Below are 18,190 nucleotides of genomic sequence, written 5' to 3' on the forward strand. Positions count from 1 at the left end.
TTAGGCTGACGCATGATCTTATCGTACCCTAGTGGGGAAAAGCCCTTCATTCTTAGATCAGTCCTCAATTCCAGATGGCCATGCCTGTCCTTCATAGAATCTGCTATTCTATGAGATTGACCAATGGCTAGTTTCTAATGGCCTTCACCTTCTTCCTACGCCGCAAACCCTAATACAGTCTCCATCCACGGACTCCCCTCCCTTTACAGCACTGCGTCTCTCACATCCCCACGTCTCATTTTCCCTCCTTGCTTCTTTTGCATTTCTAGATGCCCAGACTCAGTGAGAACTGGCAGCATTAAAAGCGCCACCTGTTTAGTTCAGTATCTGGAGCCCTTCCTCCCTGCTGAAGGAGGAGAGGCACGTGAACATTTTGCATGCTACCAGCAGCCTGGTTTACCCACTCCTCTCAGGCCGTTCCCTCCCAAACACTAGCCGTTCAAGATGCAGCCTGCTCAACCCCGTACTCTATACACAGCCCTGGATTTCTATGAGCTGGGGGAGACATCTGCCAGCCCTACAAGACTGTATTCTATTTCTTGGGGCTCATATACCACAACATGTGAAAACATGAACTCTCTAGCCTGTTCAGCTATAATCTCAGCTACAGATAATTGGCAGGGCCTTAGACCAGCACGGACATGCTTCGGTCACCTGGATTCCTTGAGATGGAACACAGAGCAGACTGCACGGCTCAGGACAGACTGAGAACAGAGTCTCCCACGGTGTCTTCCTCAGAATGCTCAACCTATTGACCTGTTCCCATGAGACACACACGCATACATGCATGCATGTACGCACACAGACACACATGCACGCACACACTCAGACAGGCATGTACTCATTCTTAACCACATTCTTCTAGCCTCTCATGCTGTCTTGGAAGAGGTTTTATTGGCTGTGAAACTGGTTCCACATTGAATACATTTGTCCCAGGATGCAGGAACTGAATCATTTCCCTGCAAGGCTTGATGACATTTCACAGAGTAGCCATTCTTACTCCTGAAGAGAGAGTCTCTGATACTGTTATTGAATGTATATTTGTGTCTCTACCAAAACCCAAAAAAAATTAGCCACGCATGGTAGCGCATGCCTATAGTCCCAGCTACTCAGGAGGCTAAGGTTGGAGGATCGCCTGAGCCCAGGAGTTTGAGGCTGCAGTGAGCTTGATTGTGCCACTGCACTCCAGCCTGGGTGATAGAGCAGGACCCTGTCTTTAAAAAAAAAAAAAGAGAGAAAGAGACAGAGACTAAAAATTCCATAACTTTAGCAGAAGAGTAGACCCAAATCTGCCACAGCTAAACTGAGGAATTTTGCCCTGTGTTCAGCCCAGACCTTGCAGAACAGGCTCATTCTAAAGAAGAGAGCCAAGCAGCTCCCACAGGAACAGATAAGAAGAGAATAGGTGCCACATTTGCTTAATCCAGTCTATCGTTGTTGGACATTTGGGTTGGTTCCAACTCTTTGCTATTGTGAATAGTGCCGCAATAAACATACGTGTGCATGTGTCTTTATAGCAGCATGATTTATAGTCCTTTGGGTATATACCCAGTAATGGGATGGCTGGGTCAAATGGTATTTCTAGTTCTAGATCCCTGAGGAATCGCCACACTGACTTCCACAATGGTTGAACTAGTTTACAGTCCCACCAACAGTGTAAAAGTGTTCCTATTTCTCCACATCCTCTCCAGCACCTGTTGTTTCCTGATTTTTTAATGATGGCCATTCTAACTGGTGTGAGATGGTATCTCACTGTGGTTTTGATTTGCATTTCTCTGATGGCCAGTGATGATGAGCATTTCTTCATGTGTTTTTTGGCTGCATAAATGTCTTCTTTTGAGAAGTGTCTGTTCATGTCCTTTGCCCACTTTTTGATGGGGTTGTTTGTTTTTTTCTTGTAAATTTGTTTGAGTTCATTGTAGTCCAACAACGATAGACTGGATTAAGAAAATGTGGCACATATACACCATGGAATACTATGCAGCCATAAAAAATGATGAGTTCATGTCCTTTGTAGGGACATGGATGAAACTGGAAAACATCATTCTCAGTAAACTATCGCAAGGACAAAAAACCAAACACTGCATGTTCTCACTCATAGGTGGGAATTGAACAATAAGAACTCATGGACACAGGAAGGGGAACATCACACTCCAGGGACGGTTGTGGGGTTGGGGGAGGGGGGAGGGACAGCATTAGGAGATATACCTAATGCTAAATGACGAGTTAATGGGTGCAGGAAATCAACATGGCACATGGATACATACGTAACAAACCTGCACATTGTGCACATGTACCCTAAAACCTAAAGTATAATAAAAAAAAAAAAAAGAGAATAGGGAAGGCCCTTTGGGAAGGTAAACCCTTTGTTTACATTTCAATACAGAGGGCAAAAAGTAAGAATAGAATTTAGGAAAATGTCCTGAATGGCAGAAGATGGGTGAATTATTTGACTTCTTTTTGTATTTTTGTGAAATAAATACATATCAGGAGGGGGGAGAAAGCCTTTTGGAATCTTCATAGCTTTCCATCATCGGGGAAAAGCTTGCTTTGCTTTTTAACACATTTGTAACTAAAAGCCAACCCTTCAAACAAAAACGTAACAGGGGAAAGGAGAGATGTGTGTTCTGCTTTGGGCTTGAACCTAAGGGGAAGAATTCCCCAAAGAGGAGACAGGCATTGAGGATCACGAGAAAGGATGAATAATTCTTGGAGCTTGTAGCCCAAGAGAGTGAAAAGAGGCTTGGGTTTGACCAGCAAGAACACAATATCACACAAACCATTTGACTAAAGGTGCACACAGGCCTGTTATCATATCGCTGTAAAGAAGTCCAGGTGTGTGGGCTCCAGTGTACACACCTCCCAGCCTAGCCACATCCCTACTCCCAAGTGAATTCATGGGATGTGTAATTCTCCTTGGGATTCATATCTGGGAAGCAAAGAAGAAGTGCCCTCTTACTAAGCCAGGCACAGTGGCTCATGCCTGTAATCTCAGCACTGTGGGAAGCCAAGGCAGGTGGATCACTTGAGGCCAGGAGTTCCAGACCAACCTGGCCAACATGGTGAAACCCTGTATCTACTAAATACAAAAATGAGCCAGGCGTGGAGGCACACAACTGTAATCCCAGCTACTCAGGAGACTGAGGCACGAGAATCACTTGAACCTGGGAAGAGGAGGTTGCAGTGAGCTGAGATCGCGCCACTGCGCTCCAGCCTGGGTGACAGAGCAAGTCTCCGTCTCCAAAAAAAAAAAAAAAAAACTAAAGTGCCCTCTTATTTAGCAACATTAGATATAACAGAGAGGGCAACACAAACCCACCTTCTTTTCACAGTTGTCAGTTGAAGGGAATGACACAGTCCCATGCCCCAGGAGCCAGGAACATCCAGCCTCCTCTCATCCAAAAATTTGTTTAAACCCAAAGACTTGATGTAATGCTCCTGTTGAAATAAATAGTGTTATGGTATATTAAGTGTTTAATTTGCTTTCTTTCTTAGATCCCAAGAAATGACCCTGAGACATTTAAACCTTGGTCTATCCCTATAGCATAACACTGCTATCATTCCCTAAAAGGTAAGATCAATAAGCTAAAAGATAATTATTCAAAGTGGGGAAAAAAATCAGCCAACCCAGGCTTTCCAACTTTGTTCTATGGAAATCAAGAATTGCACAAGTGCTTAAATCATGCTTCATTTTAAAGTCAATATATCTTATCCAATATTTAAGTCCTTTAACACTAAATATGCATGGTTCTGGGAACTGACAAAGGAAGGCCAGGGTGTTTTAACCAACATGGTAGTTTTTTTAATTTTAAAATAAAATATGAAAATACACTGGATTAAAATATTTAAAAAGCCTACTCCCTGATTCTTTTAAGAATCACAACTGGAATGCAAAAAAACAAATTGAAATCCACTGATTACTTCATTTATAATTAACTAGCACTATTTGGAAGAGTTATCTCTTTGTATCTATTGAGTTCAACTGCTACAATTTTGTGCTGCTGCTTAACACTACATACAGAGCACTGAAGGCTTTGGAGAGTGGCCACAGAAACTCCTTGGGAAATATATGCTGATAAGAAGAAACATGTTTTTTTTGTTACAAAATTCAACTTCTACTTTCTGCACACTTACTGGGCAATAACTGAAAACACTGGGGAAGAGAGAGAACTATGGCATAAACTCAGATAAAAATAAAATAAATTTTTTTCATTAAAATCTAATTTTCCAATGTAATTGTCTAAAAATACCCACAAGTATTAACACATATAATATATATTTAATTCCATTGTGCTTTGTCATATGAGAACAACTTGTATTGATGTTTTTACTAAATCAGACTAAATAACCGATGAGAATTTGCTTCTCCTTTACAACAACACAAATCAAAATAAACAACACTTAAAATTACATCTTATGTTACTGTAAGATAGTCATTTTAACACACACCAACAAGCCAGGCATGGTGGCTCACACCTGTAATCCCAGCACTTTGGGAGGCCAAGGCAGGTGGATGGCTTGAGTTCAGGAGTTCAAGACCAGCCTGAGCAACATGGTGAAACCCCGTCTGTACACCACCTGGCATGGTGGCACATGCCTGTAGTCCCAGCTACTTGGAGGCTGAGGTAGGAGGATTGCTTGAGTCCAGGAGATGGAGGTTGCAATGAGCCAAAATTGTACCACTGGACTCCAGCCTGGGCAATGGAGTGAAACCCTATCTCAGAAACACACACACACACACACACACACACACACACACACACAAATGTACAGCAGAATTATCTAAGCTCTTTAATTATTCTCTTTCTATCCTTTCTCTTTCCAAGTATTAAAGTTAAATGTGAACATGATGGCAAATCCACTCTAATTCTTATGTACAACAAGGCATATAAAGTACATGGTATTTTAGTACTGAAGTTAAATGTGAACATGATGGCAAATCCACTCTAATTCTTATGTAAAACAAGGCATATAAAGTACATGGCATCGTGCCTGACACATAGTACTCAATATAGTTACACACACACAAAGACACACACACATTCAGATAAAATGCCAAATTTTAACTAACTAGACACCACCAGTGAATGAATGGGGTTGTCAAGTTTTTGTACAGTCTTATTTTTTTGGGTTGGGGGAGGGACATGGTCTCGCTCTATCACCCAGGCTACAGTGCAGTGGTCCAATCTCGGCTCACTGCAACCTTCGCCTCCCAGGTTCAAGCAATTCTAGTGTCTCAGCCTCCCAAGTAGCTGGGACTACAGGCACGCGCCACCATACCCAGCTTATTTTTTTGTAGAGACAGAGTTTTGCCATGTTGGCCAGCCTGGTCTCAAACTCCCGACCTCAAGTAATTGGACCGCCTCGGCCTCCCAAAGTGCTGGGATTACAGGTGCCCAGTCTGTACAGACGTTAAAATAAAGACCATCCTCTGCTATGCATGGTGGCTCATACCTGTAATCCCAGCACTTCAGGAGGCCAGAATGGGAGGATCACTTGAGCCCAGGAGTTCAAGACCAGCCTGGGCAACATAGCAAGACCCTGTCTCTATTTTTTTTAATTAAAATAAAAAATTAAAAAATTTTTTAAAAGACCATCCTCAAATTGCAAGACAAATTTAAAAAACAAAGAAACCTCTTGTCACTTTACCATTTATAATTACTTCTGTGTGTCAGAATATTATCCATGCCATGCAATCAACACAAGATGCAGATATAAATTACATTCTGAGTCTGTAACTGTCATCCTTTACCTGCAATTTCAAATTTTTACATTCTTCAAAGTAACATAATTGGCTCTTATATATTTGCTTTATAAGGAAGTGTTCAACATTGATCTTATAAATCAAATTTATACCACACTAAAAACATATACATGTGAGTATGTTCCCCATAACATTTTAAACCTCTGCTAAAAATATTCAAAAACTTCCGATATCATCCAGCTTATTTTATAAATGAAGACACGGAGGCCAGAGGAGAATAGTAACTACCCAAATGTACTTATTCATAGCTGTAAATCTTATCAACCCATTTGTCAATCATTTATTGTTCTTCTCCCTATATATAAAGTTGAGAGATTTGCACTTTGTTTCATAATTATTGTCTTGTCTTTTTTTTTTCCAGGTGTTTCAGTTTTTCACAAGTAAAAAGATGGCTTGTTAATCCTAACTGGGTTCCAAACTGATATTCTTATAGTGTTGTAGAAAAAAATAGACACAAAATTTAGAAACGTTTCCAACTTTGATTATGTTAACCCAATGAATCATTATTTGCAAAGCATTTCACTTAGACTTTCCAGCCTAGAGGCCACCAGAAAAGCACTGCTGTAACCACAGTAAGCAAGTTTAGATTTTTTTGTTTCTGAAAAGATTTGTTTCTGAAAAGATCACGTAAATGTTGCTGTAAAAGCAAACTTTTCCTTTCTGTGTCCATCCAATCTAGATGGACTGGTAATACAGGTTATGATTATAGAATGAAAGACACTTCTTGGTAGATAAATATATGATGAATTTTCCCAGTGGTGTATTTGATTCAGTAGCCACAAGAGAGTTCTGCAAGTTTTGTTTTGCCATGTATTGACCATAGGTCTGTGTATGTGCATTTGACAGCAAAGGAGTGGTACTTCCTTCATGCACATCTACTATTCAACTGATCAACATTCTTTTGGATTTGGAGGAGGGGAAAAAGCAATATAAAAACATTTTCAATATCTTGCCCCCAACCCCTCTGTGTTGTTGTTGTTGTTGAAAAACATCAAATCTGGTATCAGAGTTTCATAAATATTGCATATTTCAGTTTCCCATAGATTGAAGTGAGAACATAGTGCAAAAGAATTATAAATTGTAATTACCCCCTACGTTGTGATTTAAAATATGCAAGATCCTCTCTACCAATAACTTTGAGAAGGAAAAACAAAAGAAAAAAAGAAATGAGATATATTGGATCCACCAAATTACATTCATCTGAGTTTAGAGGCCTTCAGAGAGAGGAACCAGCATATAAATTAGGCCCTATTTGACCAGAAAGTCAGGGGTAAGCTGATTTTCTACTAGCCAGATTTCACACGATCAGGCTCCCCAAGCCATGGTCTGCAGTGACCCCTGCAGTGGCTGAAGGAGGGGAGGCAGAGCTGAGAACGCTGGGTGATGGGTGAGAGAAGGTAGGCAATAAGGCATGCAATACAGCCTGGAGGAGGCTGAAGATCCTTAAAGCCATGGGCACGTTGTCACGAGAGGCTGGGGCATAGCTGTCCACAGGCCTATCTGCAGACATCGGAGGCTTCCCTACACCACAGGAGCCCAAGGGATAAAGCAGGACAGGAGCACAAAGAGAAGGGAGGCAGGAGCAGAAGGGTCATGGGCAGGACAAAAATTATGCAAGACACAGGAACATTAAGAGCTGAGAACCTTAGTGGGAGTGGCTGGGGTGAAATAAGTTGAAAGCATATTTTATTTTTTTTTTAGCTCTTTTGAAAATAAAACCCTTAATCTAATAAGAATGTGAGAAGTTTGTCTTACCATGTGTATCATTTTAAATGATGGCAAATATAATTGGTTTTTTTTTTAGAATCTTGCCAGAGCTAAGGATGGTTACTGGGCATTTATTTTCCATTTGTCACGGTTCAAAACTACAAAGCACTAAAAATAGAGGGGCTTGAATAAAAATCATTTCTGTGAGTTGATGCACTAAAATCTGGATGGCATGGATGTTAATAAAACACTTTTTTAAAAAGATACCGTTGAAGCCATATATTTGAAACCAGTTCTTTGGGCTCAATAAACATCATTAAAATATGAAACAGACTAAAATGTTTAAATAAGTAATACATTAACATGGCTCGAATGTTTTAAAAAAAGGTAAAGCAAAGACTTACTCTCATACTGCTATGGCCTGAATGTTTATGTCACCCCAGAATTCATACATTCAAACCTAAACCTAAAAGGTGGTGGTATTAAGAGGTGGGGCCATTGGGAACTGCTTAGGTCATGAGGACTCCACCTTCATGAATGGGATTAGTGCCCTTATAAAAAAAAGATCCCCTAGAGCGAGTTAACCTGCTCCACTATGTGAGAACACTGCAAGAAGACACCATCTGTGAACCAGAGAGGAGGCCCTTATCAAATACTGAATCTGCTAGCAGCTGGATCTTGGACTTCTCAGCCTCCAGAACTGGGTTCTGAGCAAAACACTTCTGTCTGTGAGCAAAACATTTCTGTTTATAAGCCACCCAGTTTATGGTATTTGTGTTATAACAGCCCAAACCAACTAAGACACATACCACCCCCATCCATCCAATTCTCACACATGCACAGAGTATAACTTCTGCTTTCCCAGAAAGCCTAGCACGTAACCTGTCCCAGAATGCCCAGCCACTCTTGGCAAAATCAGAGCTACTCAGCTGGCCCTACAAACGGACAGGACACAATGGCCAAATGTCAGAATGTTTGAGGAAGTCTAGGGCAACAGGACAAGTACCTGGTTACTGCCCTTATTTTCACACCTGCTGTGCCCCTTCTCTCTGTCTAAACAATTCCATTCTACCAGCTTCCCAACATCAGCAGCAGCCTGATGCCTGTAAGGGTGAGGAAGCATAACCCCTAATGCTCATCGTGGGCTTCATGGAACCTCCTATTTCTTACTCCCTGGGCCTTGGAGCACAGGAGACGTTTGTACTCTTGCCTTCTGAGCCTGAGTTCTCTGAGTAGGTTTTCTCTTTTGTAAAGAAAAACAGACTGCTCCCAGTTCCATCCCAGAACAGTGAAAATTAACCCTTTATCTGTCTCATAGATTTGAGTAGGCAAATAGCAAAAAGATAAGCTTTCTAATTTGTAAGATGTCAAAAGGAAGTCAAAAAAATTAGTCAGAAATAGTTGGAGACAGAAAATAATGGAATTTTCTCAGTCCCGCCACACAACCCTGAAAGTCAGTGTTAAGACGTCACCGAGTACAAAGCAATAGTGTTCTTTCCTTTGCCGAGCCACAGCAGGACAGGCTCCCCTGTGCTCCTGTAACTTCACATTTAGATGATTTTACTGGCTAGCTATTGGTCTTGTTCCAAACCATTCCGCACTTAACTGCCAAGATAATCTTTCTCAACATCTGTAACCACCCACTGTCACTGGGTAAAAGAGTTGCATTCAATAAGACAGTTTATTCTTCCAAAAGGGACTTTACTGTCATCTGTAAAGTGGTCACCTGTTGTTTTTATCTGACTGCTGTCTCTTCCTTTGGGAAATTATCCATCCTCCACTCCATGTGTTCCAAACAAGCTGCTGGGAAAGGAATGAAATAAGCTGGGTTAGAGTCTCTCCTGAGAGATAGGCTCTTGCGCAAGGTACACAAGCTAAAGGGCCACTGTAGCAGGTCGCCTAGATGGCCACAGTGAGTCCACAAGCTTCTGCTGCTGAGCTCCTCAGAAGTGCCCTCGTTCCTGCGCCTCGTTCTTCAGCTCTGCCCTCAATCCTGTGACCTACCCGGCACCTTTCCAGTAGTCAGTTTCCTAGGGTTGCTGCAACACATTATCACAAGCTGGGTGGTTTCAGTATGTATTCTCTCACAGTTCTGGAGGCTAGAAGTCCAAAGTCAAGGTGCTGGCAGGGCCATGGATTCTCAGGAAGAATCCTTTCTCGCCTCTTCGGGCAGCTCCTGCTGTTCCTTATGGCTGCATCACCCCAACCTCTGCCTCCATCATCTCATTGCCTTCTTCCCAGTGTATCTGTATCCAAATCCTCTCCTTTCTCATAAAAACACCAGTCATTGGGCCGGACGTGGTGGCTCATGCCTGTAATCTCAGCACTTTGGGAGGCCGAGGTGGGCAGATCACGAGGTCAGGAGTTTGAGACCAGCCTAGCCATCGCTTCTCGGCCTTTTGGCTAAGATCAAGTGAGACCAGCCTAGCCAACATGGTGAAACCCTGTCTCTATTAAAAATACAAAAATTAGCCAGGCGTGGTGGTGGGCACCTGTAGTCCCAGGTACTCAGGAGGCTGAGGCAGGAGAATTGCTTGAACCTGGGAGGTGGAGGTTGCAGTGAGCCGAGATCGTGCCATTGCACTCCAGCCTGGGCGACAAGAGCGAGGCCTGTCTCAAAAAAAAAAAACAAAAAAAACAAAAAACAAAAAAAAAAAAAAACCAGTCATTGGATTTAGGGCCCACCTTAATCCAGTAAGACCTCATCTTAGCTTAATTAATTATACTTGCAAAGACTTTATTTTCAAATAAGGCCACTTCTGAGGTTCCAGGTAGACATGAATTTGGGGAGACGCTATTCAACCCACTCTACCAATAAACCTTGCTGAGGCTAATGGATAGTTTTGGGGTAGAAGTGACCCTCTCTCCTTTATGCCCCTATTGTGTCTAGTTCTTACATAACACACAATCGATTTGTCTTCATGTGCATCCTTTCTTTCTAGATGAGCCACTGACTGATGACAGGGATTGTGTTCTACTCATCTCTTACCACAGAGTCTATCTCAAACTGATACTTACATATGTTTGATTAAGGAAGAGCCAATGAATGTGCTCTATGACAACAAAAGTACAGATGAAACCTACACTGTGTAACTCAGATACCCATGAGCCAGGAGATCTAAGGAAGGTAAAAAGAAAGAACTTACAGTTATTTGACAAAGAAACCAGGCTTCACTTTTTTTTGGATATAAATCTGCTGGAGCCACTATTTATTTTACTTGCATGTATTAAGCAAAATTTTCCAAAACTTGGAAACAATGCAAAAAGAAACAAAAATACTGTGAGACGTTTCTTTTCTTTTAGAAACAGGGTCTCACTCTGTCATCCAGGCTGGAGTGCCCTAGTACAATCATGGCTCACTGCAGCCTCAAACTTCTGGGCTCAAGCAATCATCCCATCTTGGCCTCCAGAGTAGCTAGGACTACAGGAGTGTGCCACCAGGCCTGGCTAACTTTTTAATGTTTTGTAGAGATGGGATCTCCCAATATTGCCCAGGCTGATTTCAAACTCCTGGCCTCAAGCGAACCTCCCCCCTCAGATAACTTGTCAGTGTTATCTTCCAGCACTGTCTAATAAACCCATTACAGAGTAATTTGACACTCTAGGGCTGCCCTGTCTATATGGTAGCCACCAGCCACATGTGGCTATGTACATTTAATTTTTAATAATTTAAATAAAAAATTCAGCCCTAGTTTCCTTAGCTACGTTTCAAGTACTGTATTCAGTAACCACATGCAGCTACTGGGTACTCTATTAAACAGCACAGAAAAGACCAGTATCCATCACTCCAGAAAGTTATATAGATGGGTTTGCTCTAGGGAAATGTAACTTTATATATCTGCCATTTATGGGGGCCCAGACCACATTAGATCATGTGGTATGTAGAATGACAGTATGCCAAAGACATCCATGTCCTAATCCCTAGAACCTGTGACTACGTTAGGTTATATGGCAAAGGGAAATGAATATTGCAGATGGAATTAGGTTTGCTAATCAGGTATCCTTAGAATAAAGAGATTATTCTGGCTTATTTCAATAGGCCCTATGTAATCACAAGAATCCTTAAATGTGGCTGGGGGCAGTGGCTCACGCCTGTAATCCCAACACTTTGGGAGGCCGAGGTGGGCAGATCACGAGGTCAGGAGATCGAGACCATCCTGGCTAACATGGTGAAACCCCGTCTCCACTGAAAATACAAAAAATTAGCCGGGAATGGGGGCGGGTGCCTGTAGTCCCAGCTACTTGGGAGGCTGAGGCAAGAGAATGGCATGAACCCGGGAGGTGGAGCTTGCAGTGAGCTGAGACTGTGCCACTGCACTCCAGCCTGGGCAACAGAGCGAGACTCCATCTCAAATAAAAAAGAATCCTTAAATGTGGAAAAGGGAGGCAGGAGAGTTGGTATTAGAGTAGCTGGCTTTAAAGATGTCAGGGGCCACAAGCCAAGGAACGCTGGCAGTCTCTGGAAGCTGGCAAAGGTGATGAAACACATTCTCACCTAGAGTCTCCGAATAGAATGCAGCCCTGCCAACACCTTGATTTTAGCCCAGTGAGACCCATTTTGGAATTCTGACCTTCAGAACTGTAAGATAATAAATTCGTGTTGTTTTATGCCACCAGGTTTAGGATAAGTTGTTGTAGCTGTAATAGGAAATAATACAGGTGTTAACTTGCAAAACATTGATAAATTACAAAGAATTGCTGTATAGTTGAAAGAAATCCCCCAAGGTTTCAGTTTTATTGCCCTTAGGACATTAACCAGTTTTGTTTTGTTGTTTATTTGGGGTTTTTTCCCCTAATCTGCAACCTTATTCTGATGTTTTTTTCCATATTGGTTTCTCACATCTTCCTTTGAACTTGCTTTATTACACTTGCTCCCTCACTGACTGTATCTTTGAAATCTGCTCACTACATAGTGTATAGGAGTCACTATATATTGTACAGCTTTAAGGTCACAAGTGGTTTTTGGTTCCATGAATGAATCGTACAGTGGTGAAGTCTGGGACTTTAGTGTACCCATCACCCAAACAGTGTACATTGTACCTCATAGGTAGTTTTTCATCCCTCACCCCTCTCCCACTCTCCCTCCTTGGTTTATATGCTTAAAGTTAGATGCTGACACGCGGCCAACAAAGGAAAAACAAACACACACAGGACTCTAAGGTTCTTCTGTATGTAAGAAGAGCCTACATAATTTATACAGTGATTAACCTGATGAATATAGTTTATTTACAATTTAAACTAATAAATTTCATATTCTACAACACATATAATCTATTGAGTAAATGTAACTAATGATGAACCTCCATACAAACAACCCCACTAAAAAGTGGGCAAAGGACATAGACACTTTTCAAAAGACATACAAGTGGCCAAAAAGCATATGAAAAACAGCTCAATATCACTGATTAGAGAAATGCAAATCGAAACCACAATGAGACACCATCTCACACCAGTCAGAATAGCTATTATTAAAAACTCAAAAAATAACAGATGCTGGCAAGGTTGCAGAAAAAAGGGAATGCTTACACACTCTTGGTGGGAGTGTAAATTAGTCAACCATTGTGGAAAGCAGTGTGGTGATGCCTCAAAGAGCTAAAAACAGAACTACCATTTGACCCAGCAATCCCATTACATTCCCAAAGGAATATAAATCATTCCACCATAAAGATGCATGCACACAAATGTTCACTGCAGCACTATTCACAATAGCAAAGACATGGAATCAACCTAATACCTGATATGGTCTGGCTTTGTGTCCCCACCCACATCTCATCTCAAATTGTAATCCCCACGTGTTGGAAGGGCGCCTGGTGGGAGGTAATTGGATCATGGGGTAGATTTCCCTCTTGCTGTTCTGTTGATAGTGAATTCTCATGAGATGTGGTTGTTTGAAAGTGTGTAGCACCTCCCCCTTTGTGCTCTCTCTCTCCTGCTGCCATGTAAGATGTGCCTTGCTTCCCCTTTGCCTTCTGCCATGATTGTAAATTTCCTGTGGCCTCCTAGCCATGCTTCCTATTATACAGCCTACAGCACTGTGAGTCAATTAAACCTCTTTTCTTCATAAATTACCCAATCTCAGGTAGTTCTTTATAGTAGTGTGAGAACAGACTAATACAATTCCCATCAATGAGAGACTGAATAAGAAACTGTGGTATATATACACCATGGAATACTATGCAGCAATAAAAAAGAACAAGATCATGTCTTTTGCAGGAACATGAAGGGAGCTGGAGGCCATTATCCTTAGCAAACTAATGCAGGAAGAGAAAACCAAATACTGCATGTTCTCACTTATAAGTGGGAGCTAAATGATGAGAACTCATGGACACAAATAGGGGAACAATAGACACTGGGGCCTACTTGAGGGTGGAGGGTTGGAAGAGGGAGAGAATCGGAAAAATAACTATTAGGTACTAGGCGTAGCACCCGGATGACAAAATAACCTGTACAACAAAGCCCTATGATATGCGTTTACCTATATAACAAACCTGCACATGGGCCCCCTCAACCTAAAATAAAAGTTTAAAAACATACAAACAACAAAGACCACAAAATAAAAAGTGTTGGCCAGGACATGGAGAAATTGGAACACTTGTGTACTGCTGATGGGAATGTAAAATGGTACAGCTGCAGTGGAAAACAGTATGGTAGTTCCTCAAAAATCAAAAATTAGATTGCCCAGTGATTCAGCAACTCCATTTCTTTTTTCTTTTTTTTTTTGCCCCGGGATGAAGTCTTGTTCTGTGGCCCAGGCTGGAGTGCAATGGCACAATCTTGGCTCACTGAAACCTCCAGCTCCCAGGTTCAAGCAATTCTCCTACCTCAGCCTCCCAAGTAGCTGGGATTACAAGCACACGCCACCACGCCTGGCTAATTTTTGTATTTTTAGTAAAAACAGGATTTCATCATGTTGGCCAGGCTGGTCTCGAACTCCTAACCTCTTGATCTGCCTGCCTCAGCCCCCCAAAGTGCTGGGATTACAGGCATGAGCCACTGTGCCTGGCCAGCAATTCCATCTCTTTTATGTTTATGGCAAAAGAATGGAAAGCAAGGTCTCAATAAGATATTTATATACCCATGTTCACAGCAGCATTTTTCACAATAGCTAAAACGTGGAAGCAACCCAAGTGTCCATCAATGAAGGAATGGATAAGGAAAATGTGGTATATATTATACAAATAATAGCCTTCCAAAGGAAGGAAATTCTGACACAAGCTACAACATAGATGAACCTTGAGGAACCTTGCTAAATGAAATAAGCCAGTCACAAAAAGACAAATACTGTATGATTCCACTTATATGAAAACCTTAAAGTAGTAAAATCAGAGAGACAGAAAATGGAATAGTGGTTGCCAAGCATGTGGGAAAGCAGAATCAGAGTTATTGTTTAACGGGTATAAAACTTGTTTTGCAAGATGAAAAGAGCTACAGAGATAGATGGTGGTGATAGTTGTACATTATAGATATATTTAATAACACTGAACTGTACATTTAAAAATGGTTAAAATGGTAAAGTTTAGGTTATGTATGTTTACCACAATAAAAAAAATTGAAAAAAAAATGATAAACTTTCTTTTCCTTTTAGTAAATATAACAAGAACAGAGCCTGTACCGATTTAGTTAAGACTTTTTTCCATTTCTTTGGTTTCTTTGTTCCTTGTGCTCAAGAACTTGTTGGAATGTAAATGTCCTCCAAGCTTATCCAGATAAGTATCATGAAAATATATTCCTCCCAAGGCCTCTCAAACACCATTGTTACCAATAGTTAATTTATATTTTTATCCAAAAAGTAAATAAATCAAAGTTTGGGAGCTCATTTTTCAATCTCCACAAGTTGCTCATAATCCATAAAAATTGAGGAAATACACACACACACACATACACACACCGACACACACAGTCCAATCCTCTTCTCCTTGGCCCTAATGCTCTTCTTCCCACTCCTAAATTATCTATCCCTGGAAGAAGCAAGAGTAGATCTATGAGAACCACTTAAGGAGCTTTTTCAAAATTCCCACATCCTGCTGCCCACCCCTACCCTATCCTGATATACCACCCAAAGGGGCAATGCCAGAATCTGGGTACTTTTTTGTTTTGGGGGTTTTTTTGGAACACGGTCTTAGTTTGTCACCCAGGCTGGAGTGCACTGGCACCACCATAGCTCACTGCAGCCTCAAACTCCTGGACTCAAGCAACCCTTCTGCCTCAGCCTCCTGTGTAACTAGGATTACAGGTGCACACCACCATGCCCAGCTGATTTTTTTATTTTTAGTAGAGATGGAGTCTCACCATGTTGCCCATGCTGGTCTTGAACTCTTGACCTCAAGTGATCCTCCTGCCTTGGCCTCCCAAAGCTCTGGGATTACAGGTGTGAGCCACTGCACCTGGCCTAATCTGGGTAGCTTAAGGATCCATAGAGGGAAGAGAAGGAAAAGCAAGTATACAAAAAGCAGATTGTTGGAGGGTTACATTGACTTAGTTGAAATGGAATCCAACAGGGTCTTATCCTCCAGCTCACCAATGCTTCCCTTCCCCAGAGTAATTTTTCTATAATATTGACAGTCTGCTGGTATCATATAGATAATCTCTAGTGGTCTCCACTACTGACCAGATTGTCACACAGTGATCTCAGGCAATTAGGCAATTGATGAACAGAGCAATTGGCAGGTCCTCTTCATAAATATCCACAGCCCCCACTAAAAGTTAGAGGTAGGTCAAACATCTCAAATGACAGATTCACTCTGAGTGGACACAACAGCCTGACAGCAGAATCATCTACCCTTCTGGGAGGAGAGTACTGAGAACCAATAGCAATCCACACCTGGAGGCTGCTGCCAGCATCGCTTGCTGGATTCCTCCACCTTCCTCGGATGAGGTTCATAGAGCAAGTGTAAACGTTCTAACCAACCACGTATCTTATTTCTAACATCCACTATACCAAGGAACAAAACCTTAAAATGGACTCTTGGAAAATTACTTGAAATGTGTAGGTAACCAATTTTGAAGTGTGGATTCATGATTTGGATTCATCAAATGCTAATTAACTACACCTAGAGTGCAAGTTGACGCTACCTAGGGTATAGAAAAAAGTTAACTTATATTTAAATACATCATACAGTTTACACTAAATTTCTTAAGCATTTTAAAGTGAATTATCACATAGAAAGCAGAACATAGGTGAAGACCAAACTCCTTAGGATGGGCTCTTAGCGCTTCTCAAGCTAACCCCCTCTTCATCTTTGCCATCCCTGTACCAACATACACATACACAGATACAGAAACACCCTACACCACACACGGCAAGCGGCTCCCTGCTCTAGAATGTGACAGCTACATTTCAGCCTGCTCCTCATGCTGCTCCTACATCCCTCTTCCCCATCTGACCAACCTCTTCTCTTCTGCCAAGACCTACTTCAAATGCTTCCTATTCAAAATCTTTTGGGAACCCCTTCCTTCACAATGCTGTGGAGTTGGTCACTCCCTTTTCCATATCCTAATAGCACCTTATATAATACATTCGTGATGGTATTACCATGTCCCTCACTGGACAGTTCATGTCACAAGCACCATGACTGTCTTTGGGCCTCCATTACAGCACACCAGGCACATAAGGAAAAGCAGAGTCTTTCCTAAAGAGTTCTCACCAAAAGCATTTCTCAAAGGCAATTAAATCTGTTGCTTGTACATTGGTCTTCCTAGGCAAGAAATTCTTAAAATTTCTGAAGTCATGAAACCCCAATGTTCTTAATGTTATTTTATAGCCCATTTTACCTGGTAATATGGTTTGGATGTTTCTCACCTCCCAAATCTCATGTTGAATGTATTTCCCAATGTTGGAGGTGGGGGCTGGTGGGAGGTGATTGGATCATGGAGGCAGATCCCTCATGAGTGCTTTAGCACCATCCCTTTGGTAATAAGTAAGTTCTCACTCTGAATTCCCGTGAGATCTGGTTGTTTAAAAGTGTGTGGCACCTCCCACCTCACTCACACTTGCTCCCACTCTATGTGATGTCCCTGCTCCCACTTCACTTTCTGCCATGATTGTAAATTTCCCAAAGCCCTCACCCGAAAGCAAATGCTGGGGCCACACTGGCACAGCCTGCAGAACCATAAGCCAATTAAACCTCTTTTCTTTATAAATTACGCAGCCTCAGGTATTTCTTCTTCTTCTTCTTTGTTTTTCTGAAACAGAGTCTCGCTCTGTTGCCCAGGCTGGAGTGCAGTGGCGTGATCTCAGCTCACTGCAACCTCTACCTCCTGGATTCAAGCGATTCTTCTACCTCAGCCTCCCCAGTAGCTTGAACTACAGGTGCGTGCCACCACGCCTGGCTAATTTTTTGTATTTTCAATAGAGACGGGGTTTCACCGTGTTAGCCAGGATGGTCTCCATCTCCTGACCTCGTGATCCGCCTGCCTTTGCCTCCCAAAGGGCTGGGATTACAGGCGTGAGCCACCACGCCCGGCCTCAGGTATTTCTTTATAGAAACACAAGAAAAGCCTAACATGCTTAGGTTCTGAAAGTTCTTCGTGGAATTTAGGTATTGAAAAATGTGAGTTGAATTCAAAGCACAGGTATAGAGAACTAACACAGAATTTCATTTTAGCACTTACTATAACTAGTCACCTAGTGCTAAGAATCTCTGTGCTGGGCAAGCCTTATTGCACAATGTTCTCTGATGCTAAAGCCATCTATATGGTTAAGTTCTGGAAAATGAAACT

At 41.8% G+C, this 18,190-nt stretch overlaps 1 protein-coding gene across 1 annotated transcript in view; it reads left to right on the top strand.

Moving 5' to 3' along the window:
* The window catches only part of LOC129488252 (aldehyde oxidase 2-like), an 80,308-nt gene extending 74,077 nt beyond the window's left edge, over positions 1-6,231 (top strand). Inside the window, 2 exon segments of the mRNA XM_063644892.1 lie at positions 3,496-3,571; positions 6,126-6,231. Coding sequence (XP_063500962.1) covers positions 3,496-3,549 — 54 coding nt within the window. The 3' untranslated portion in view covers positions 3,550-3,571; positions 6,126-6,231.
* Positions 6,232-18,190: the final 11,959 nt, after the last annotated feature.

The sequence above is a fragment of the Symphalangus syndactylus genome, chromosome 8 (assembly GCF_028878055.3).
Source record: "Symphalangus syndactylus isolate Jambi chromosome 8, NHGRI_mSymSyn1-v2.1_pri, whole genome shotgun sequence".
NCBI lineage: Eukaryota > Metazoa > Chordata > Mammalia > Primates > Hylobatidae > Symphalangus > Symphalangus syndactylus.